Source organism: Delphinapterus leucas, chromosome 15 (assembly GCF_059928025.1).
Source record: "Delphinapterus leucas isolate spDelLeu-1000000601 "Yukka" chromosome 15, BTC_Dleu_Yukka2, whole genome shotgun sequence".
NCBI classification, from domain to species: Eukaryota; Metazoa; Chordata; class Mammalia; order Artiodactyla; family Monodontidae; genus Delphinapterus; species Delphinapterus leucas.
In genome coordinates this window covers 17,198,319-17,222,626 of record NC_143143.1, presented here as the reverse complement: position 1 = coordinate 17,222,626, position 24,308 = coordinate 17,198,319, and the positions used below count along the sequence as shown (strand labels likewise).

At 52.8% G+C, this 24,308-nt stretch overlaps 1 protein-coding gene across 2 annotated transcripts in view; it reads right to left on the bottom strand.

Annotated features, from left to right (window-relative positions):
- GSG1L (GSG1 like) overlaps positions 1-24,308 on the bottom strand; it is a 220,404-nt gene that overhangs the window by 3,317 nt on the left and 192,779 nt on the right. Inside the window, exons 5-6 of one of the 2 annotated variants that reach the window (XM_022588444.2) lie at positions 22,420-22,587; positions 10,070-10,137 (exon numbers count right to left, since the gene is read on the bottom strand). In XM_022588444.2, coding sequence (XP_022444152.1) covers positions 10,070-10,137; positions 22,420-22,587 — 236 coding nt within the window. Of the gene's footprint in view, positions 1-9,901; positions 10,138-22,419; positions 22,588-24,308 lie in introns of those variants that run through there. The other variant, XM_089895986.1, reaches the window with a different exon arrangement.

The following is a 24,308-nucleotide window of genomic DNA, read 5'->3' as shown; positions in this document are numbered from 1 at the left end:
TCAGACATCCTTCAGAGCAAGCCCCTTGAGGTGGGAATTCCTGCTGAAGCCAAGCGGCTGCTTACACTCCTCCAAGGACAGACAGCTCATCACTCTTCCTCCACCCCCAAAGTAGCTCTGACTATTGGGAGATTCTTCCCCATAACAAAGGCTGGAAGGGAACAGGCAAAGATGGGGATGGTTGTACCAATGGTGGGGAGTGTGCAAGCGTGATTTTTTTTTCCTTTGGCGTTTCTTCTATTTTTAATATTCTTTAATGTTGGTGCTTTGCTAATTTTACTGTATTTTAAAAAGGGGTGGGAAACATTTGCCAAACATTCTGGAATCGTTTGGCCTCAGGAAAAACGTTTGTTTTGGCCCCAGTCACTGAAACAGTTGCATTCTTTGGAAGTTCCTGCTGCCAAGATATAGGTGTTGGGATTTTTTTTTTAAATCTAAAAGCAAATATTTGGTGCACAGAAAGCCTTGATTGTTTTTCTAAATGAGTATTTAGAAATGATTGTAGCTGCTTACCGTTGCCAACAGGCAGAACCTTGGAGAGTTTGTTGGAACAGAGAGAAAGTGATCATGTGATTTTAAGGAAAAAGAAGGGCCATGATCCTTATCCTTCTGTGAGTCAAAATCAGGTCAATTCGCTGATGACTGGGGTCCTCCTCCCTTCTCTAGCCTCCCAGGAGGGGCTTGGGGCCCAGAGCCATTTACAGTGAGGGGAGCCCTGACCTCACCATACACCCTACAGCCCACCACGACTCCTCACTCACTTCCCTTCTCCTGGTTCCTTTACTTTGGGGCCAGTCACCAGCCAGGAAAAAAGAAAAAGCCTTATGCTATAAATCAGAGAATCCCACCTCAAAATGCCTACTGGCCCAAGCAAATGACGTAATTGGGTGAAGTGGCCAGAAGCAGCCTTTCCTCAGCTTTGGTTAACTGTTGCCGTGGGGAATGTGGGCTCTGATCTCCCAAAATGATCAGAGAAACTGAAAATTGGGATTTTGAAATCAAATCTCCTGGCTTTTAAATGATGACAACTAAGGCTTTTAAAGCATTTAAAACCGTCTGTGGGCCAAACAGCATCTCTCAGCCTCGACTCAGCCCACAGGGGGCCATTTCTGACCTCTGACTACTTCCCGGCCGGCGTCTTTGTCCCATGACTCCGGAGTCTCCCCAGCTAACCTGGGGACTCAGTGCCGTCAGGGACTGGGTCTGCTTCATTCCAGAGCCCGCAGCCCCCAGCACCTGGCTGGGCACAGAGCATGTCCTGAGCTGACTTTTTATAACAAATGAAGAAACCATGCGGGAGGAGAAGGAGCGACCCCTGAGCTGGAGGCATGTGCTCGGCCCACCCTCCCTGAGATTCTGTACATTTGAGAGTCTCTTTGCTAGCCTCTCCTCCTTTGGGTACAGAGTCAGGGCAGGGAACTGTATTGGAGTCTGATAGTCAAAAGGTTCAAATCCAGGCTCCACCACTGACAAGCTGAGTGAACCTATTTTTTTTTAAAGCTGTGTGACTTTTGACAAGTAACTTCACCTCTCTGGGCCCGCAAATGGATGTTAGTTACAAAGGAGTCAGCAGACCCTGCAGGCCCCTTGCTAGAAGCCTTTCATTATGTGACATCAGAGAGATGTGAAAATTTAAAAATGCCAGTATAGAGGGGGTTTGGGTTCACCCACCTCTCTTCACAGATGAGGTGGCCAAGGCCCAGAGGTGGGAAGAGATCTATCCAAGGTCTCACTCAGAGGGTTGGCAGCAAGTACTGTGCTTCAAATTCCCTTGGAACCTCCCAGGCTTAGCAGAGTATTCAGCCCATAGGAGGTTCTCAGAAGATGTGATTTATCTTCCATTTTTGGTCCAAATATCAAACATGCAGTTTTTTAACATTCAGCCTCTTCCAGTCCTGACATCTCAATCCCTCAGTGGGAAATCACTGTCTCAAACTCTCTCCAAGGCACCAAGATCCCGGGAGATCAGCTCTCAGCTCTGCTGAATTGTGTGAAATCACATCCACTGTTCCAAAATGGATTCAGTGGGTTGGAAGGGTCCTTCAAGACCAAGAGCGGCATCACAGATGTGCAGAGAAATGGGGGTGATCACAGGGGAAGTGACTTGTCCAAGGTGCTCCAAAGGCAGTAGGGGAATTAGTGAGGGTGGGCAGGCGGCTGGTATTGACGTTCTTGACCCCAGAGGAGCTCAGCCTATCACAGAAGAGCCAGATGGACCCTCTCCACCAGCTGTCCAAGGTACTGAAGAACTCTCTCCAGGACTCATGGGCCCATCCAGAGCCTACTGTCTGGCTGCCCAACCTTGAACTCTTATCTCTAGAAAGACTTGGGATGTGGGGAGAGATGGGGAGATGAATCAAGGTTGGCACTGAGATGTCTGGCTTTGGAGACCCTTCCAGCTAGTGACACCATCATCCCTCTTCCATTGCCGCCCTGACTGCCTCTCCAAGTCAACCCTGCTCTGTAAATCTGCATGCTGAGGGCGCTTCAGAAACTCCATCATATTTGGTAATATCTGTTTACTTGTTTCCTCCCGTTTTCCTCTTCTAGGCTGTATGTAACATGAGGACACAGGCTAGCTCTGCTTTTATTCATCGCTGTGTCCTTGGCACCCAGCACAATTCCACACACAGTGCTGAGAGAGCAGATTTGTTGAATGAATACGATGGAGGATTTGGGAAGGATTTGTGTGGGATCCATGTGGAGGGGAAGGTTGGGTTTTCTGGTTTACCTTGGGGATGGGTTATCTCCTAGGAGATCGAATGGGTGTCTCATCCCTCTCTTCACTAAAGTCCATCTGCTGGGGACTCCTTACTGGGCCATAACGTTCTCTCCATCTCTTTCCCACACTCGGGATCAGGCTGAGTCCATTGAACCTGCCACCTCTCCCCAGAGCCATTGATTCCTTCATTTCCTCATTTGTTGAGCACCTACTGTGTGTCCGCCTCCATCTGGGTGCTGGGTCTGCAGACAGGAGTCAGATGCAGACCTGTCCTCTGGGTGCTCACAGTCTAGTGAGGGGAAGAGATGACAAGAGCAAACATGCCTCCAGCTCTCACTGTGTCAGGAGCCATTCACCGTGCCTCGTGTTCACTGGCTCATTTAATCCTCAGAAATGGGAGTTAGGTGCCATTACTATGCCCATTACACGGATGAGGAAACTCAGGCTCAGACAGGTTAAGTGGCTTGTCCAGGGTCTTACTGCTGGGATTTGAACCTAGGCAGCCTCACTCCACAGGCTGGACTTGTAACCACTATAAAATTCTCCCTCATCTACTCGAGCGCCAGGGGAGGGAAATGCAGATGTGAGCACACCACCTCCGCTAGGGGCTGGAGAGGGGACTGGTTACTATTGCTAGAATCTGAGCTAGACTTGGAAAGCACTGTGAAGCTCACAACTCCACTGGTAGGGTTTGTTTTTTTGTTTTTTGCCAAAGGGAGGCAGGGAGCAGGTCATTTCAGGCAGAAGGAACAGGGTGTGAAATAGGTTCTTGGCAGGTAGATGAGGTTCTCAGGAGGTGTGAAAAAGCTCATGATGTTGGTGGTTGGAGGAAAGCAAGATGGTCTGTGAGGCTGGAAAGCCCAGTACACGGGGCTGGAGGGGTGAGGAGTGCAAGGCTGCAGCTGCAAAGACGCTGGGTGCCAGGTGTAAATGGCCCGGCAGGCCCCTGGGGGTACAGGGTTTATCCTGCACCTGGAGTTTCTGCTGTATCATCAGACTTACCTGAAGCCAATTCCTGGCCTGCCCCAAACCAAGGAATTGGAATCTCCAGGGAAATCTGTATTTTAACAACTGGCCCCAAGTGTTTCTTAGGATCGGGGATGATTGCAGAAACACTGCCTTGGGCAAAAATGGGCATAAAGAACAATGACACAGCTTTGAGCTTAGAGTCGCCCAGACTTCTAAGCCAAGAAAAATGACACTGTTGCTCGGAATCCAAGGAACTTCACCTGTAAAATGGAAACAGTCCTCAGAGAAACTACCCCATGGAGACAAAGTGAGCTCAACCATTCACTGGAAAGGTACTGAGGCCCAAGCCCGTGCTAGGCACTGGGGCTGCCACACAAATGTGGTGACAAGGTCCTGGTCCTCGTGATATTTCCATCCCAGTGGGGAGAGAGTTAGCAAAGGAGGATTCCAAGAGTGATGAGCGACTGAAAGAAAGCTGAAGCACGAATGGGATGGCTGGAGAAGGCTTCCCGGGGAATGTCCAGGAGGGTTGGCACAGGACCTGACACCCACCAGGGACGCTCTCACAGGAAGGTTTGGGGCTGGGAGGGGGTGGAGAAGACATGATTTTGTGTCTTAGGAAGATGGATGGGAAGAGAATCTGCCCTAGAAGCAGCAGTTTCCATCCAGAAGTTGCTGAAGAGCCCAAACAGGTGACAAAATGCAGACTCCCTCCTGGCAGCAGCCCAGGGACAAGTGCAGTTCAGAATGTGGTCTGTGGAGCAGCAGAAGCAGAGTCTCTGGATATGCAGAACCCCAGGCCCCACCCTGATCTCCTCAGCCAGACACTCTGGGGTGGGACCGGGCAATCTGTGTTTCAGGGAGGCCTCCAGGGGATTCCGATGCTGATACTGGCTCAGCTCTCTCTACCCCAGTGCCAGGGTCTCAGGTATCTCCAAGCTGCATGGCTGTGTGCCCAGCAAGTTGGCATTGATATTTATTTCAGAAATATTGTCTGTTTCCATTTTAATAAAGGAAGCAGACTCAAGCAGTACTATATTGGATTTCATTTTGATCTAATAAAAATGCCAAGTTGCTCTGAGCCCAGAAAAGTCTTCCTTGAAATTCCCTCTGCTATTTCGAGGGCAGCGGTGGCAGAGACTCGTCTAGATGGAGCTCCCAGAAGCCACCTCTATACCCGGCGAGTGACAGCCTCTCACTCAGCCCAGCCTCACAGACACACCTGGCAAAATCAAAAGCTTGTCTCGGGCATTGAACTGGACAGCTGCAATCAACCACAAACCCCAGCTGTTCCTAAAAGGAAGATGCAGACACCTGGACCATATGGCAGCACTGCCTCCATCAAATGTCACATCTGATGTGCCCCCGAGCTAGCTGGTGGCACTGCAAAGCCCCAAAGGCAGGTTTCAAAGGCAAACTCTTTCCTCAGGAAGAAAAAAGAAAAAAATGTGGCAGAATCTGTATCACAGCAGCCCAAGAAAAAATAGCAACTTTTGGAACAGTTAAGATAACCAAAAGTTCATGTAACTGTTTATGTAAAAGTGGCTTCTCGGGTGGGATATGGTGGGAGAAAATGAGAAGTTTAGAGAGGCAATTCAGCACCTACTGTGTGCCACCCACTGTTTTAGGCTCTCAGGATACAGGCGTGAACAAAACAAAAGACAGGGTGCCTAATCTCATGGAACCCAGCGGAGAAAGGCAACAAAACAGAAACCAGGTATGTAAGTATAATGTCAGAGAGGTACAGATACGATGAAGAAAAGAAAACACAGTGATATGAGGTCGACTGGGGAAGCTGGTGCAGGTTAGGGGAGCTTCTCTGAAGAGAAGCTTAAAGAGGAGACAAGGGACTTCCCTGGTGGCACAGTGGTTAAGAATCTGCCTGCCAATGCAGGGGACACGGGTTCAAGCCCTGGTCCGGGAAGACCCCACATGCCACAGAACAACTAAGCCCGTGCACCATGACTACTGAGCCTGCACTCTAGAGCCCGCGAGCCACAACTACTGAAGCCCATGCGCCTAGAGCCTGTGCTCTGCAACAAGAGAAGCCACCACAATGAGAAGCCCGCACGCCGCCATGAAGAGTAGCCCCTGCTCGCCACAACTAGAGAAAGCCCACGTGCAGCAACAAAGATCCAACACAGCCAAAAATAAATAAATTAATTTTTTTTTTTTTAAAAAAAAAGAGGAGACAAAGCCAGCCATGCAAAGATTTAGAGGGAGAGCTTTTCAGGTGGAGACAAGAGCACGTGCAGAGATCCTGTGGAGTGAATGAGTTCTGTATGTTCAAGAAAGAGAAAGGCCAGGGTGGCTGGAGCAGAATGAGGGAGGGGAGAGTGGGAAGAAATGAGGTGGAGAGTTTGGGGACCAGAGCAGGAACGGCCTGGTTCCAGGATAATGGGAGAGATCTACACGCCAAGCTGAGTTGTACTTCCCCGGGGGGCCAGAGATCTCAACAAAGTCAATCTGCGTCTCAGAGCCTCAGCCTCTCAGTCTACACAATAACAACAATCAACCCTCCTTCCCAGGGCTGTGCCAGCTGTCAGATGAGACGGCTGTGAAGTGCTGAGCGGGACCTGCACACAGTAAGGGCTTAATAATGCAGGCTCCCTGGCACTCCTCCTCCCCCGTGCGTCCTGCTGGCAAGTCAGTACACCAACCAGATCTGAGCAGTTGCTCAGTAGAGAAATATTGCAAAACTTGTCCAGGACTTTCCAAAACATTTTCTTGGCCAAAATCCCACTAGCAGCTAAGAGGCCGCATTCTGGAGACGGTGTCATTTCCCTAGACGATCAGGCTGCTCTCCAGCCCATGAACCATGTGAGGACCCAGTCCACAGGTGGCTGGGCCCCGCATCCCCAAACGCTGCCTGGGGTCTGGCAGATGGGGTGTGCCCAGCCCACATTCGGGTGCCTCCCCGTCAGCTCCGACAGCAGATGGGGTCTACCTCTTCCTCACTGTTGTGACTCTGAGACCCCAGCGCCTCCGCTGGTCCCTGGGGAAAGACAGCCATCCGGATAACTCGGCTACCTGATGAAAGGCACACATGGCAGAGGTGCTGGGGACTCTGAGGTTCCTTTCTTCCCCGAGAGGCTGGGACCTGGAAAACCTGTGGGAGCCACAGTCCCTTCCCCACCGGCTTCCATGCTTCTCTTTGAGCCCCAGGGTGTTAGGGCCTCGTGGCTTCTCCATCTCTCCCCACCCCACACAATCTCCCTCGACGGTCTCAAAAGTCCCCCAGCTTCAACTATCTCTGTTCTCAACCCTACACGCCCCTCAAACTCGTCCTCTCCAGGTCCATCAGTGGGTGACATCTGGCCCTTGATTGCTGGCCTGAAAGTTCTGTGCGTATCTTAGGTTCCTGGCCGCCTCCATCCGTCACCTCAAGTCACACAAGCTGATGCTGTGGGTGCGCCCTCCCTCCCAGTGGAGCAGGCAGTTGACCTCCTACGGCGCCAGAGCTTTCTCCACCCACCCCAGGAGAATTCATGCACCCCACCCTACCCCAGCAGCCTTCGAGCAACACCTGAGGAGAGCTACTGTCATGTCTGGGGGGAATAACTCAGACCGTGTGCTCTGCACTGGCTCCCCAAGTCACCCAGCAGGGCCTACAGTGATAACCAGCCTGGAGCACGGCTTCCACCTGCCGGCCTTTCCCTGCTTAGTCTGCCTCCCCAGCACCTATTGTATTTTCTGGGATCACCCAAATAAGGTGCTTGCTGTTGGGTCCTTATCTCAGGATCTGCTTCCACAGGAGCACAAAGCACTCAGACGACTCTTCCGGCAAAAAATTCTTGTATCCTCCCACTTTTATCTCTGTTGACACAGGTCAGGCCACTGTCACTCCGGGGGATGAGGGGACAGCATCTAAGCTGGTCTGCTGGCCTCTACTCTTCCTCCCCTCCCATCCTTTTCCCACATTGCAGATGGATGGAAGGAGGGATGGATAGATGCGGATATAGGTAAAAATGATGTAGACACAGATATAGATACAGCTATAGATACAGATAAATAATCTGGGCGAGTCTCTTCTGTGCTCACAATGCCCCTCCCCCCACCACTGCAGAGCCAGCTCTTTCCCATGGTCCTGCCTCCTGGGCACCCCAGCCCCGTCTCCTCCCGCATCCCAATCCCCAACCCCCACCACTTCCCTGCTCCGGCCACGTGGCCTCCAGTGCTGGCTGCTGTGGAGACTTGGCACCTGCAGGCCCCTCTGCCTGGAAGGCTCTTTGTTTGACTGACTCCTTCTATTTCCTTAGGCCCCAGCTCCAGCGGCCCCTCAAAGAGGTGGCTCTAAAGAGGCCTCCCCCGATCCCCCTTTATCATCACGTTCCTTGCACTTGAGATCACCATGCTTGTTTCTGAGTTCACTTCTTTCTTGATTCTCCCTCCCTCTGGACTCCCACCCCGCAAGGCAGGAGCTTTGCCTGCTCTGGCTCCCGGCTGCATCTCCAGTGCCAGCACAGAGGGTCTGCACCGCTCAGTGTTTGCCGAGGGCACGAAAGGTGGAATTCTCTGCAGGCTGTTGACCTGGGGAATGCATGTGATGCTTGGGAGGTGAAGTGGATGCCAGGACAGAGGCGAGGGGCTGGGTTGGGGGTGCAGGGCTTCTGCTGTCCTCACCTTCCATCCCGGGGCTCGCTTTCAGGGCCAGATTTGCTCTCTGGACTCTTTCTTCCATCCTCAGCCCTCAGGGATCTGGCCTTTCCTCCTCCCAGCTCCCTAGCTGCCCCCAAGACAAGCCCAACGACCCCTTTCCACCCAGAGCTTCCTGCCCACTCTGCAGGGGCCTCAGGGGGCTCTGGCCCAAGCAGGGGAGCCGGTGGCCCGCTGGAACATGCCAGGGCTCTCAGCCTGTGTCCCTACCGTGTGCTTCCTGAACCCCTCTGGTGGATTCCTGCTGTCTTCTGTTATCCCTGAGGCAGGTGCTCCCCAGCCTCCTCCATGCCCTGGCTCCTGACCCCTTCCTCCAGGAAGCCCCCCACCCTGACACCTGCCATGAAGCCACAGTCTGTGGGCCCAGCATCCACCCCAGTTCCTCGGGTAGGCAGTTAGCATTCTGGACATCTTCCTGGGCTGGTGTCTCCTACAGGAGCCTCTTCCCTCAGTGTGAAGACCAGACCCTCTCCTCCTCTCCAGCCAGGCCTCCTCCCAGACTCCTTCACCCGCCTCCATCTTCTCCTCTCAGCAGAGCCATTTCTCACTCCGTTACTAGGATCCCAGAGGTTGGGGGCAGACAAATCTGAGTTTAAATCTCTGCTGTCTTAGTTCAGATTCCCCAGAAGCAAACCCTGAGATAGGAATTGGAGCAAAGGGGTGACACTACAAAGATGCAGGGAAACTTGACAGAGGCGGGGATGTGGTCCAGGGGAGGGAAGGCGGCCAACCCAGGCAGCTGCTAGACCTGGTAAACCTGGCTAATCCTGCAAATCACACACCTCGGGGCGATACCACTCAAGGGGCGAGGGAGCCAGGGTATCTATATGCCAGCTTCCCTGGCACTTCCTGCCTTCTGTGGGTGGAGGTGGGGCAAGCCCCCAGGCACAGAGATGCAAATACTGGCAGCTGGGAGGCACCGTAGCTTCCTAAAAGGTCTGAGAGATACAGGCAGGGCACAGACAGCACCTGCTCTAAGGGCTCTGCTACTGACTAGCTGTGTGACCTTAGGCAAGTTGCTCCACCTCTCTGAGCCCTCATTTCTGCAAAGTGTGCTTAGTAATCCCGGCTGTAGGGGTTGGTGGTCAGCAAGAACATGAGATCAGGTATAAAAAGCCCTTAGTACAGAGTGGGGTGGGCAGGGAGCACGGGGTGGGCATTCAGCAGGCTCGGATGAGATTCTGCCATTTTTGTCTCAGCTCCTTTCTTTTCTGTGCAGAGCAAGGCCTTTCTCTCCTTTGACCTCCCCTTTGCTTTCTGGTCCAGACATTTGCTTTCTGAATAGGAGCCCTAGACTCTGACCCCCACAGTGAGGCATATGAAGTCAGTGCATTCTGAGCTACCACAAGTATCCACTGCTCAGACAGATCTTGTGAGCTATCACCTCCCTGACTTGGCTAGCTCTGCCCCGGAGCCGTTGTCCCTTCCAGCCAATGGCTAACCCCGGCCTGGATGGAGCTGTGGTTCGCCTGCCTGTCTTTAAGGCACCCCCGTGTCCCTCTTGCTCCCTTAGCATTCCGACCCCATTGCAAGGGCCGTGGCTGCCATGTGCGGAAGACTTGCTCTGCTAAGACCCCAGCCTCAGTTTCGCCATCTGCAGTATGTGTCGGGGGGAGAATGCAGGGGGGCAGGGAGAGGTTGGCCTGGCCCATCTCCAGGGTCCTCTCTTCTCAGACGGCTCACGAATCTGCAGCACTGGCTCCTGCAGGTGAGGCCACTTACGGGCAGGGTATCTCTCGTGGCGGCAATCCAAGCGAAAGTCCTCCTCGTGCCCATCCCCCTTCTCCATCCTGGAAAGAAAAGAAGCCAAAAGCCGGTGTAAGAAAAAGCAGGCTGAGCCGGCAGAGACCCGGGACCTGGAAAAGTGCAGCCCCGCCCCTCTGGGGAACATTTTGGGAAGCAACAGTGGCCCATCGTCCCACGGGATCCTTCCCACGGCCCTGTGAGATGGGCATCGTTATGTTTCCATTTTATTGATGAAGAAACTGAGGTATTGAAAGGTGATGTGGCCAATCAGGTGCCACGCAGCTGATAAATTAGAGGCGGAACAGGGATGCAAACCTACGTGATCTCACAAAAAGATGTTCAATCACAGGCAAATAGCATATGACACGAGAATGTGTACAGTTTGATTTGCTTAAAAATTACACACGAATATGCACAAAACATTACTTGCCACAACATATACCAAAGGGTTAGTGGTGATTAACCCCAGATGATGAGAATATAGCGGATTAAATCTAAAACCTTCTTTTTGAACTTACCCCTATTTCCTGATTTGGGGGCAAAGGACTTTTATTAGCTGCGTCACTTTCTTTAACTAAATCAAAACATTCCCTAAAGACATTTCTACATAGAAACAAAGCCCTGGTCTTCTGACCTCTGCCACAGCACTCCTTCCCACCAACAACTGTGAGAATTTCTCCTCTGGCATCTCAAAATCACTGCAGTTCCAGAGGGAGCTGTCTCTGCTGGCCTGGCCGGGGACGGGATGACAAGCACAGAGCAGAGGAAGGGTCAGAGCGAAAGCAGTTGCAGATTCTCCAACACAGCTCCAGACCTAGACCCTCACCCCCATCCCACCGATGACTGAGCCAGAGAATGGGCAGGGCCACAGTCCCACACGGCACTCATCCATGTGTAACCCAAACACATTCCAGAGCTCTACGAGGTCCGGTCCACACGTGCCTCACCTTTAGACAAGCATAACCTATGCCTCCAACGTAGAAACAATTCCAACCATTACTGTATGTCCTAAAGAACACCGAAAGCACCCCCAATTCCTTATCTGTGGCCCTGCACCTTGACATCGGCCCTCTATTCCTTGCTTTGCTTTTACTTGCCTTGCAGCCGTCCTAGAACCTCTCTCAACTCACATCTCACTTTCAGTGCCCCCTACGCTCTCTCCAGTGCCCCCAGCATGGAGTCTTCCCTCTTCCCCACCCTCCTCTTCTTTCCACTGCTCTCCTCTTTTCTCTCACACAAGGATGTCTCAATTCTTTCCAAAGCAAATGCCCCACCGCTGTTTTCTGACTCTTCCCATCACCTCTTATTCCTAGTTGCATAGCTGTGTCCAGAAGCTTGGGGCTAGAGGAGACGTGGGGCAGGCGGTGACTGACAAGCAAGCAATGCCAGAAATGCCCCCAGTAGAAATACTCATGCAATGATAATTTGGGTCTCCTAACATTGTTCATTCACGCATTCAGCAGGGATTTCCTGAGGCCCTGCTCTGTGTAGTTTGTACCAGATGCTGTAGAGGGTGGAAATGTCTACTTCATAGTCTCTGCCCTCAAAGAGCTTCTAGTCAAGTAGGAAGTCAAGCATGCACACGAGTTAGAAAATCCCATGCATTAAATAACACACTTCGGGATTGCCTACGATAATGTCTGTACCAGGGGCTATAGGCCTGTGTTTCCCAGGAGACAAACTCTGAACACAGATCTTATTAACAAGGACCTTCTGTGGCCTAGGGAGCCCCAGATGGCAGAACAAAGGCCTGAGTGTAGATGCTATAGGAAGGCAGATACCCTATAGATAACTGACGCTGTAGGAAGGTTCAAGGGAGGTTCAGTATAAGGGAAGATGTATTTTTGTTTGTTTGTTTGGTTGTTTTTTTGATTTTTGTTTTTTAGTGGAAACATCCTTGTTAGTTTCCTTATAGCACAGGCTTGTTTAAAAATATACAACCCTATGGGCTTCCCTGGTGGTGCAGTTGTTGAGAGTCTGCCTGCCGATGCAGGGGACACGGGTTCGTGCCCCAGTCCGGGAGGATCCCACATGCCGCGGAGCGGCTGTGCCCATGAGCCATGGCCACTGAGCCTGCATGTCCGGAGCCTGTGCTCCGCAACAGGAGAGGCCACAAGAGTGAGAGGCCCGCGTACCGGAAAAAAAAACAAAAAAAATCCAACCCTATAGACAGAGCAAAAGTCCCCCTATAATTAAACCTCCATGAAGGGAGATCACCACAGATAGTAGTTTAGGGTTTCAGAATTAATACTTTTTTTTACATAAATAGCCTCAAATTAAACAGATTTTTTGTAATCTGCTTTTTTTTTTTTTTTTTTGCAGTTGAAAAGCAGCCACAGACAATATGCAAACAAATGGGCTCATTGGGGGTTTTTGTTTGTTTGTTGTTTTTTTTTTTTGCAGTACTCGGGCCTCTCACTGTTGTGGCCTCTCCTGTTGTGGAGCACAGGCTCCGGACGCGCAGGCTCAGCGGCCATGGCTCACGGGCCCAGCCGCTCCGCGGCATGTGGGATCTTCCCGGACCGGGGCACAAACCCGTGTCCCCTGAATCGGCAGGCGGACTCTCAACCACTGCGCCACCAGGGAAGCCCAGGGCACATTGTTTAATAGATGATTATGTACAGCAGGTGGTGGCCTGGACTTGGCTTCCGGGAGATAGTAGATTTAACCTCTGGTCTAGCCAGTGGTTCTCCATGTGGAGGCCCCCTGAAGTCACCAGGGGAGTTTCAAGTTGCCCGGTGATCACAGTGTACAGCCAGGGTTGAGATTCACTTGTGTCGGGACCAGCAGAGGCTTCACAGGAGGAAGCGATGCTGGAGCTGCATCTTGAAAGTCACAGGACGTGCTCGCCTCTCAGAGAGGGAGCTGGGATCCAGCCCAGGTCTACCTGTCTTTCTGCTGTGCTGTGTGGCCGTTCTGGGAAGAGCTGGTTCCTTGCACAAATGCAGCCCTCTCCACCAGGTTCGCCAATGAAAATAAACGGTCTGCAGGGTCCTGGCAGCTGTCTAGTGAGTGGCTAACGCTTGGTTACGGCAACGCCTGTGACCCTTTGTCCCCCTAACCCCCGTGCTTCCTGGCAGAAAACACGTGAGGACAAGAGGATGCTTTGGGCACAACTGAGACCTTGGGCCCTGCAGTGAGGCGGGATCGTGGCTGAGCCCAGTTCTATTATGAATGGACAGCTCACCCGCTCTGAATCTCTATGACCCTGAGTTTTCTGCGTGGCCATGGCCAGGACAGTGGTGGTAGGAATGACCGTAGGACAGCTACTGCCGCCCCACTGGTTGTTGTGAGGTCAGAAGCCCAGGACCTGGCACAGAGGGAGGTCTCAGAACAGAGTAGCACTACTACTGGTTTTCAATCTGTTTAATCATTGGTCTCCCCACAAACATTTTAAACTCAGAGAGAAGAAGGATGGAGTTTATCTCCTTCTCCACTTGTAGTCTCAGGGTCTAGCACAGCGATGGCACAAAGTATCCCAAAGAATGTCAGAAGGGAGGGAAGGGAGAGTGGGGTAGGTAGGGAGGCAGGGAATTGAGGAAAAGCCGCCAAGGCTAAGAGCAGACCACCGGGGAGGCAGCCCAGGTTCATCCAGGGAGGCTGAGCTTTGTACTGAAAGAAAAGGAAATACTCAAACGCCACTAGATGACTGTCTTCTTTAATTTGAAGTACGTCCTGCAGGAAACATTATGTGCTTTCTGAAGACAGGGTTTTTTTTTTTTTGATGGTGGTGTGAGGGGTGACCCACGAATCTAAATAAGTGCCTTGAAGGGTTAGCGGGGGATGCTTGGGGTGAAGCAGTGCTCAGAAGGGGCAGCGGGTGGGTCCCAGGGCCCCTCAGGCCCTCCACGCACCTGCTGTGTCACCTTCCTCTCCGGGTCTCAGTGTCTCCTCTGTGAGCAGGTGGAGCGGTGGCTTCACCATGTACTAGCTCTCTGAGTCTGGACACGTCCCTGTCATCCCTGAGCCTCGATTTCCTCATCTGATAAATGGGCATAATGATGTACCCACTCTTAGGGTTGTCATAAGGATTCAGTGAATGATACATGCTCTAGCTCCATCTGTTTGGCGTTCTTACAGCACTGCCTGCACTTGCTACTGTCACAACTGTTATTATCATCGTTGTCGGCATCCTCATCGCTGGGGCCTTTGCGGTCGGTCACTCTGTGACTCCACCTCCCAGCTCCTGATGCAGAAGGATGTTATTTTAACATATTAACCAATGCTCCCCCTCAAAAACCCCCACATACACCCCTTCCTTTCATTTCATCATTTTGACCTCGTTGCGTCAGGAAAGGGATGTTTTCTAAGAAGCAGAGAAAAGGCTTCAAAGTATGAAACACCTCTGGATTCAGGGCAGAGGGAAGCACAGGGAGTCACAGCACAGCCTTATGCCCCAGAAGAGAAGAGTCTCCCCAAACTGGGGACAAGGAGAGTCAGAGCAGAGGCTGAGCGAACCGATGCTGTGATGTGCAGAAAGGTGAATGAGCCCTAGGGAAAGGCGACAGAAACAGAGGTAACTGCTCAGACTTTCACAGGAGAGAGAAATAAACTTGTACATTGTTTAAATCCTCATTATTTGCGGTATATTTACACTGATTCAAACCTGTATCCCAACCACAGAGGCATTACCATCGTCATCATCATTACCATCATCCCCATTTTACAGATGTGAAAACTTTGTAACTTGCCCAAAGTCTAGTGGTGTGCTGGTAAAGATCAACAACCAGCTCTACAAGAGAGGGTGCTCTGCTTTGGGGTGTCTGTGGACCTCTGTGGGGTGAAGACTCCCAGCACGGCTGATCTGAAGCAGAGAAAAGGCTTCAAAGTGTCAAACACCTCTGGACATCACTGAACGTGTGATGTCACTGAACATGGCACCAGGACGGCATCTGTACACTCTGCTCTCATGGGCAGCTCCACCCCGGCAGCTGGCTGGGGGCAGGGCAGGGATTTGAACTCAGGTTTATCAAGAAACCCGCCCGGGCTTCCCTGGTGGCGCAGTGGTTGAGAGTCCGCCTGCCGATGCAGGGGACACGGGTTCGTGCCCCAGTCCAGGAGGATCCCACATGCCGCGGAGCGGCTGGGCCCGTGAGCCATGGCTGCTGAGCCTGTGCGTCCGGAGCCTGTGCTCCGCAACGGGAGAGGCCACAGCAGTGAGAGGCCCACGTACTGCAAAAAAAAAAAAAAAAGAAGAAAGAAACAGGCCCAAGCCTGTTTCTATTGTGCCCTGCAGATTCCCGGCTGGCAAGGGATTCTCTGTCAGACTCACCATGGGTACACCTACACTAGGAGGCCCCAGTGGAAAGTGGGGCTGGGCACCATCCAACTCGGGCTCTCCCAGAACAGCCAGCAGGTGTGCAAATGGCGGTGAGGGGTGTGACCACACTGTCACAGAGTCACTGCCCCAATGACCCACAACATCTGGAATCGGGTTGAGCCTGGGCATTTGCTCTTTTTGAGAGAAGAGAAGGACGCAAGCGATGGAGCAGGGAGGCTCCAAGGATTTGATGGTTTGAACAAATGTCTTGTCTTACAGAGAGACCCCTGGCACCTGCCCATCTAATTCCAGAGCCAAGTGTGGCCACAGCAGCTGGGGCACTGGCAAGAGGTCTACCAGGTCTTACCTCTGTTGTGGCAGGAGCCCCAGGCCTCCCCGGCACACAGCTCCCAGCACGCTCTCCAGCTGCCATGGCCCTCTCTGCACCATCCTCAAAGCCAAACCCTTTCTTGCTGCCCCAGGCTGGCTTGTTTCCCAAATCTCCAGTCACTTCCTGGTATAAAGTGGCAGTCTACGTGGTGGACTTCTCAAACCATCTGATAAAGGACTAGGTTTTTCCCCCTTAATTTTCAATCTACCTCAGACCAAATTTTTAATAAAATACAATAAAAATGAGTTGTTAGAAAATGAAACACACACACACACACACACACACACACACACACACACACACACACAAAAGGTAAGCTTGGGTGTACCAGCGATATCAACTCACTATGAAAGTTTCCAAACATGTGCCTCAGTTCCTCTCCTTATATCATCATGGACATTTGCAAATGGGCCCTGGTCCAGGGACCACACTTTTAGTAGCACTGAGGTGTAGAACCCTTCTTTATCCACTGGCCTCTACTGGCCATGTCCACCTCCTGACCCATAACCGGGCTGCATCTGCTCTGTCCTCTAGCCCAACGTTTCCCAAATGTGCCAGTGCCCACAGATCACCCGAGGAGCTTTTAAAAATGCAGATTCTGGTTCAGTGGGTCTGGGGCAGTGGGTCTGGGGCAAGGCCTGCATTCTAACATGTTTCCAGGTGGGGTCGATGCTGTTGGGCCCCAGACCACATCTGAGGAAGTAGGCATTGGACCCTGGGCTCTGGGCACTTGTGAAGCTCCGCAAAGGGTCAGCCCAGTCACCCTCTACTGCATCGGGGACATGGGTTCGAGCCTTGGTCCAGGAAGATCCCACATGCCGCAGAGCAACTAAGCCCGTGCGCCACAACTACTGAGCCTGCGTGCCACAACTACTGAAGCCTGCGCACCTAGAACCCATGCTCCACAATAAGAGAGGCCACCGCAATGAGAAGCCCACGCACCGCAACGACGAGTAGCCCCCGCTCGCCGCAACTAGAGAAAGCCTGTGCGCAGCAACGAAGACCCAACACAACCAAAAATAAATAAAATTGATTCTAAAAGAAAAAGAAGAAAAAGAATTGATGCTTGAGGTAAGATCTTCAGGCCCAGAATCAACAAGGCAAAGAATGGGGGGCACCCCAGATAGAGAGGACAGCCATCCTGAGGCTGCATGGAAGCAGAACGACTCTGTCTGGGGAACTTCCAGGAGAGGGGCAGCTGTGTGCAGGCGAAGGGGCCCGGGTCCACAGGGAGGCTCATAAGTTATGGGGAGGAGCTGGGTCTTTGTCCTGGGGTTGTGGGGAGGCACTGCAGTGTTTTAGCAGAAAGATGAGGGTAGAGGCACCCTGATCACATTAGCATAGTGAAGAGGCTCTGGCTGGTGGGGGAGGACAGATGTGGGATTTACATCTCACCTCCACGTAGGAGGTGAGAGCTGCTGCCCTGGACGAGGATGACGGGAGTGAAGACAAAGAGAAGTGACCCACCCGTAGGGGAAAAGCACTGGATTTGGGGTGTCCTGACATGATGTGCAGATGTCTGCTTGCACAAGCAGGACCATCCTGGGGAGAAGCATGGAAATAGGACAGGTCTGGGGGAGACCATCATGAGTGGGTACTGGCCGTGTTGATTTTTGATGCCTTTGAAGATCCAGAGTGGAAACACCAGGGAGGTGGCTGGATATGGGGCTGGGGGTCAGGAGGGGACTAAGAACTCAGGAGTCCTGGTGCGTATGTGGCTGCTGAGGCTAATGTCGAGGAAGGGCCTAGAACTGACCTTGGGAGTATCTCCATTTAACAGAACAAGGAGGAGGGGGTGGGAAGGGCTGCCTGGAGCCCAGAAGAGGGGCTGGTGGGAGCGGGGGGGAGGGTGTGTGCACATGATCTAGGCCTCTGGGAGCTGGTTCAGCGGAGTCAGGGGTGGAGGGCAGCTTGCAGTGGGTCGAGCCATGAGGGGAGGTGAGGAGGTGAAGACCAGCCCTTCCAAAGGTTCCTGACAACAGACAGGAGAGAGAGCAGAGCCAGTGGGGAGTGGGGTCCTTACGGCCCTTTCTGCTCCAGTCATGGGGATGGGTAAAGAGGAGGTGGTCCTCCACTATGCCAGAACGATTTATGTCCAAGCCAATCGCCCCCAGGTTGGGGTGCAGCTGCTCTGCATCTGCCCAGAGCCCCGTGAGGCCTGGCACCCAGGAAGGAGGCTTGGGGACGGTCCCCATGCCGCCTTCTCATCCCAGTAACATCCAGTCCACTACTGCGCCAGCACCCCCCCACCCCGCCCCAAATGCTGTGGGAGGACGAGAGATGAGACAGCCAGGCCAAACTCCCACCCATACCCTACTCTCAAATCACACCAAACTGCTTAGAGTTTCCTAACTACCCTTGCGTGTTGCCTGTCCTAGCCTTTGCTCGCACTGTTGCCTGTGCCTGGGAACGCCTTCTCCCACCCACTGCCCGTCTGGCCATGCGCGCTGTGCGTACCTTTAAAAACCTGGCTTGAGGGTCTCGTCTGTGAAGGCTTCTCTAGCCTCTGCCTTCCCCGGGGTGCCCAGCCCTCCACCTGGAGTGACCTCCAGGAGACCCCATCGCGGCACCCAGGGTGATTTGCTGCACTCCCTAGACTAGAGCAGGGGGGCCGGCAGGTGATGGAAGAGGCTGGAAGGCTCTGAGGTGAGTGACTCACCTGGGGACTCACAACTAATAAACTGCAGAGCTCATTCCAGCCCTGGTCTATTTCCTCGTGGCTTCCACAGGGTTAAGTGAGAGTGTACAGGTAAGGCCCTCGAACAGTGCTTGCAACAGAGGGGACTGCACCACTATAACGAACAATATAATTACTACGGATAGCTGATAACTTGTTGAGCATCTGTGGCTCTAGGTGTCAGGGACAGAGCGGAAGCCAAGAAAGCTCACTGCTCTGGCGCGCAGGCAGATAAAGTGCATGCACAGGTTCAGAGGCTGGGACGCGCACCTCATGCCTTGGAGCAAGGGCATGTGACGGGGTGATCTGACCCTGGGGAGGGCAGCTGCGCTCCTCCCTGGAGGCCCCGGCCCTTTGCTCCCACCCACCCACGGCGGCTTCCCCGGGAGCGGGATGCTGGCTCCGTTGAATTCCCCCTGGAGTCCAGTCCAACAGGGTCTCATTTCCTTCCCCGCATTGTTAAAGGAGATCTGAACATCAAGCATTCACGAAAGCCCCGATGTGCGGATATTCACCTTTCGTCCTGCAGCTTTCGACCCTCCCCTGGGAGGCCCGATTAAGACGCCCTTCTTGGGGACGATAGGCAGGGTGAGGCTGGGAGGGTTTAATGCCAGACGTTTCTCAGAGCTGGGACAGGCAAGTCTGCTCAGAGTAAGCAGGCTCACCCTCTCCCACAAGCCCAACATACAGGGGCACACTGGCCCCTACACATGCATACGCGCACACACGCGCACACATACACACACCCCTACCTTTCTTCCACACACCACTACATTTCACAACCTCTGAAAACGGTTCGGAATCTGCCCGATCACTCTTCAGACTCACAACTGGCTCCTGCAGAGAAAAATCCAGCAAGACAGGGATGGGGTGCAGTGGCGTGGGCGGCAGTACGGGCCCTCCTACTCCATCAGCCTCCACAGGGCACCGTCTTGTCCTCAGTCAGGGGTGGCTCTCCGCTGATAGGAATGGCAAGGGCGGGGGCGGGGCGCGCCTGGGAAATCCTGCACCCTCTCCAAGGGCACGTCTTATCCCACAGCGCTCTTCCGTATTCACAGTCCACCTCGCACCTCACCCACCTGTTTGCTGTGGTTATTTTTATTTTTTTTGTGGTATGCGGGCCTCTCACTGTTGCGGCCTCTCCCGTTGCGGAGCACAGGCTCCGGACGCGCAGGCTCAGCGGCCATGGCTCACGGGCCCAGCCGCTCCACGGCATATGGGACCTCCCCAGACCGGGGCACGAACCCATGTCCCCTGCATCGGCAGGCGGACTCTCAACCACTGCGCCACCAGGGAAGCCCCTGCTGTGGTTATTAACGTGCTTCTTAGATGCCCAATATCCACAACGCTGTCTTCACCTCCATCCTAAGCTAGTCATTCCCAAGCTTTGCACTTTGTATCAGTCGCAGAAGGGACACATGAAATGCCCTCCATGTGCCACGCACTGTGCTTACCACGTGACCTGGGTCCAATTTGAGCCTTCCCAAGATGACGAGAGCTCTGGGTTCTCCTACTGTAGGTCAGCGGAAATCGACCCAGAGGGGCTCAGTGACTTGCCCCAAGTCACATAGCAGTGAGAAGACAGAACTGGAAAATTCAGGTCAGGGGGGCCCTCAAACCCCTATTCTCTCCACAGCACGCCCTGTTCCCCAAGGAGTAAGAAACGTGGGCAGGGGGGCTCAAGGATCTCTTCCCTCACGTCCCTGGCTATGGTTTCAGGGACTCTGGCCACTGCAGGAGTTCAGCCCTGCTGCTGGGTCCCCACAGACCTGTGTAGACATCTGTCTGTGTGCTCTGAGCTCTTTGCAGAGAAGGCACCAAAAAAAAGAAAGAAAGAAAAAAAAAATGAACAGCCCAGCTAAGCTGAAATGTTCTCCTTGGAGAGGAAGGGAAATAAAATTTGATGAACCTCTGCATAATGTTCAAGTTATGAACGTGTAAAGTGATATTCTGCACATATGCTGGGAAGCATTTATCTTCTCCCACATCGTTGGGGCCTGAGCTGTTCAGGACCAGCAAACAGCAGCTTCTTGCTGATGAGGTACAAAGAGGTCCTGTCTTCTGCCTCAGGAGAACGAGGGTGCCCATGGATGCTCCGGGCTCTCCCACAGCCCAGGTAACAGAAGATGCGGTGTTAATGGAGCAGCTTGAGACACCAGGCTGCTCATGTAGCTGCTGTAAACATTTCCTGAGCACCTACTATGGGTCCCGTGCTCTGCCAGTCATCACCACCTTCCTAGTGGACGTGCTCTGTCCACAGCCGTGAGCAAGGCGGGCATGTGTGCCAGGCTGGCCTGACCTCCCTGACCACACCTGACAGGCCCAGGACTGGACAACTGACCTGGGACTTTGATGAAGGGGCGCTGGGATGCTGAACCTGCCCAGTGATGGTGGGGCTTGAGCTGAAAGTGGATGAGGCAGTCAGGGCTGAGGTCTCAAAAGAGAAGTATTCAGCCAATCACACACACACACACACACACACACACACACACACACACACACACCCCAAACTAACCCCCAAAATGTTAAATGAGCACCTATTAGGTGCCTGGCCCAGTCCTCAGTGCTCAAAATACAGTGGGGAAGAAGTCAGCAGAGCCCTTCCATCATGGAGCTCACGGTCTACAAACTACCAAACAGATAAACAAATAAAATAATGTCAGGTTGTGTAGGTGCTATGAAAAAATAGCAATGATAAAGAGTGACTAGGACAGGGTGTATGGGGGTGTACAAATTTAGATGAAGTCATTAAGGAAGGCTTCACTGAATACGTGACATCTGAGCCATGACCTGAGTGAGCCAGCCAGGTGAGGATTCCAGGCAGGGGGCACAGCAGGTGCAAAGGCCCTGAGGTGGGGATGAGCTTGTAGTGTTCAAGAGACAGAAAGGAGGCTCATGGGGCAAGGGAGAGATGATGGGGTCTGTAGCAGTCAGAGGGAGGTTCCGGTGTGGCCCCCACCATCCTCCACCGTGCTACTTCTTGGCTTAAACCCTTCCATGTGCCCCACGGAGAGTCCAACTCCTCAATGCTGCCCAGCTCCACGGTCTCCTTCCCCCTTTTCCTCCTCAGAGTCTGTCATCAGTCCTGAGAACCTTTCAGTTCCCTGCCACCAAAAGGCATTATGGCATGTCCAATCAGCTCCCCAAAAGCAGGCTGTGATAAAGATTTGGGTACAGGTAGTTTATTTAGGAGATGGTCCCAGGAAATATGATAACCATTTGCTTGTCCTTCCATCCATGCATCCATCCATGCATCTATGCATCCATGCATCCATCCATCCAGCATCCATTCATCCATCATCCATCCATCCATCTATCCATCCAGCATCCATTCATCCATCCAGCATCCATTCATCCATCATCCATCCATCCATCTATCCATCCATCCATCCATCCATCCATCCATCCATCAATTCATCCACATAACCACCCACCCAACCATAGATACATCTGTCCATCCACTCAACCGTCCATCCATCTATCCATACATACATCCACCTACTATTTATTGTCATCTTCTCTATTCCCAGCTGGACTCTAAGGACTCAGGTGATCAGATGTGGTCCCTGACCTTGAGGAGCCCTCCTCCTCTAGCAACCGTCACTGATCCCACTGCTGAGTCGTTTTTTTCACTCAGTGCTGTGGCACAGCCCAAGAAGGAAACCTTGGTTCTGCCTCTCTGTGACCCTATCTTGGTTCTAAGAAGCATGGGGCCCAAGGGCAAACACTCAAACTTGATTCCCTTCTTGGTTTCTCAGGCTCTGTTCACATAAGCCCAAGGCTACCTCATGCCCCATAAAACATTAAAATGTCCCAGAAATTCCAACATAGTGGGGTCCAAACTCTGCCTCACCCAGCCTGCCCCTTCCAACCCGCAACCCCCCAGAACACTTCTGTCAGATCACTCTAGTTTTCAACTGGCGCCCTGTGGCCACTGAGGCCGGGCCTCGGGCTTCTGATTCCCAGTGGTGGCCAGAGGTGACCCCATGTGCACTGACCTCTCCCGGAAGTACTTGATGGCCTCAGGGTCTATGAAGGTCGGCTCCTCCCGGTAGCCCTGCTCAAAGACCTTGCGCTTGTGCCGGAACTCAATGACCGTCTTGGTGTAGGAGTTGAGCGTGGTGACAGAGGCTGCCATGCAGCAGGTAAAGGAGCCCCACGCCAGGCTGCCAAGAGACGAGGAGAGAGGTGCCACGGTGAGGGTGGGCAGGGGACAGAAAACCACACCCACCAGACATCCAGACCTGAGCATGTGCTGCCGCAGAGAAGAGTAAGACTTGATCCCTGCCCCACCCGTGGTCTGGCCTGGGAGACAGCATTATCTGTGCATTGTGATGCAGACTCCACAGGCAAGAAGAGAGCGGGTCATTCCATCCACAGGTTGGCATCAGGGAAAGTGACCAGAATACAACAACGCTTGCAGTCGGTCTTGGAGGATGAGTGAGAGTTTACTAGGGGGAACAGCATTCCAGGAGGAGGGAAGAGCATGTGTAAAGGCATGGAGACAGGAGGCAGTAGGAAGCACGCCACAAACCGTAGGAGGTTTGAGGTGCCGAGTGAGGGGGTGTGAGGAGGTTAGTTGGAGTTGATGATGGAAAAGTAGAGGGGGGTCAGATGCCCTAGTAGCTGATTTTCCGTGAGAGTTAGATCATCCTTGTTCACGAGTGATGTTGGCAAAGGTGTTTCGCCTCTCTGCCTCAATAAGAGTACCATGTCACAGGCCTGTTGCAAAGATTAAAGGAAACGACCCATTAAAAATATCTGAGAACAGCGCCTGGAAATAGTAGGCACTCAAGAAAGGTTTGCCCTCGTTACTGCCATCACTATTATCAACATCCTTACTACCCACTTCTTTTTTTTTTTTTAATTGGGATAGAGTTGCTTTGCAATGTTGTGTTAGTTTCTGCTGTACAGCGAAGTGAAATCAGCTGTATGTATACATACATCCCCTCTTTTTTGGACTTCCTTCCCATTTAGGTCCCCACAGAGCACTGAGTAGAGTTCCCTGGGCTACACAGCAGGTTCTCATTAGTTATCTATTTTATACATATTAGTGTATATATGTCAGTCCCAATCTCCCCATTTAGCTGACTTGGTTTCCAAGCTCTTTCTCTGTTAGATTAAGGCTCTCTGCTCACAATTCCTCCGGGCACAGCTGGGGACTCCTGGCTGCGCTCACCTGATGTGGATGTCAACCAGAGCTGGAGAATCTGTCCTGTCCACATCTGGAGAGAAGGGAAGGGGGGTGTGGAGCTAGGCGAGTCAGCTGGCCAGGCTGCTGGTCGTCTCTGCTCCAGCGCCCACTCTAGAAATGGCCTCCTGCCTGCTTCCTCTGATCAAGACCGTGCAGTAACATGTAGAACCGGAAGTGGGGTACCCGCCTTGCTCCAACTGCACCCGGTCTGGTTCCCAGGTACCTGTTGCCCAGCCTCTGTCTTGATAACTGGTTTCCTACACATCAAGGGCTCAGTTTTGTTGCTGCCAACGCTGCACTGTCTCAGGGCCTCCAGCCTCCCCTTCCACCAGCCACTCATTGGGTCTCTCAACATCACCACCCCTGCATTCCTCAAGGTCAGTGCAGCCCACCTCCCATACCCACTGCTCTTCTCTGTGTCAGCCTCAGAACACCCAGAACGAAAGCAAGGGGAAATCTGAGGATTCCGCCTTTCTCCCGGGGATCCCCATTCATCATCTATCCCTTATCGCAAAACCCTTTAGGACGGGGCTTCCCTGGTGGTTGAGAATCCGGCTGCCGATGCAGGGGACACGGGTTCATGACCTGGTCCGGGGAGATCCCACATGCCGTGGAGCGGCTGGGCCCATGGGCCATGGCCGCTGAGCCTGCGCGTCCGGAGCCTGTGCTCCGCAACGGGAGAGGCCGCAACAG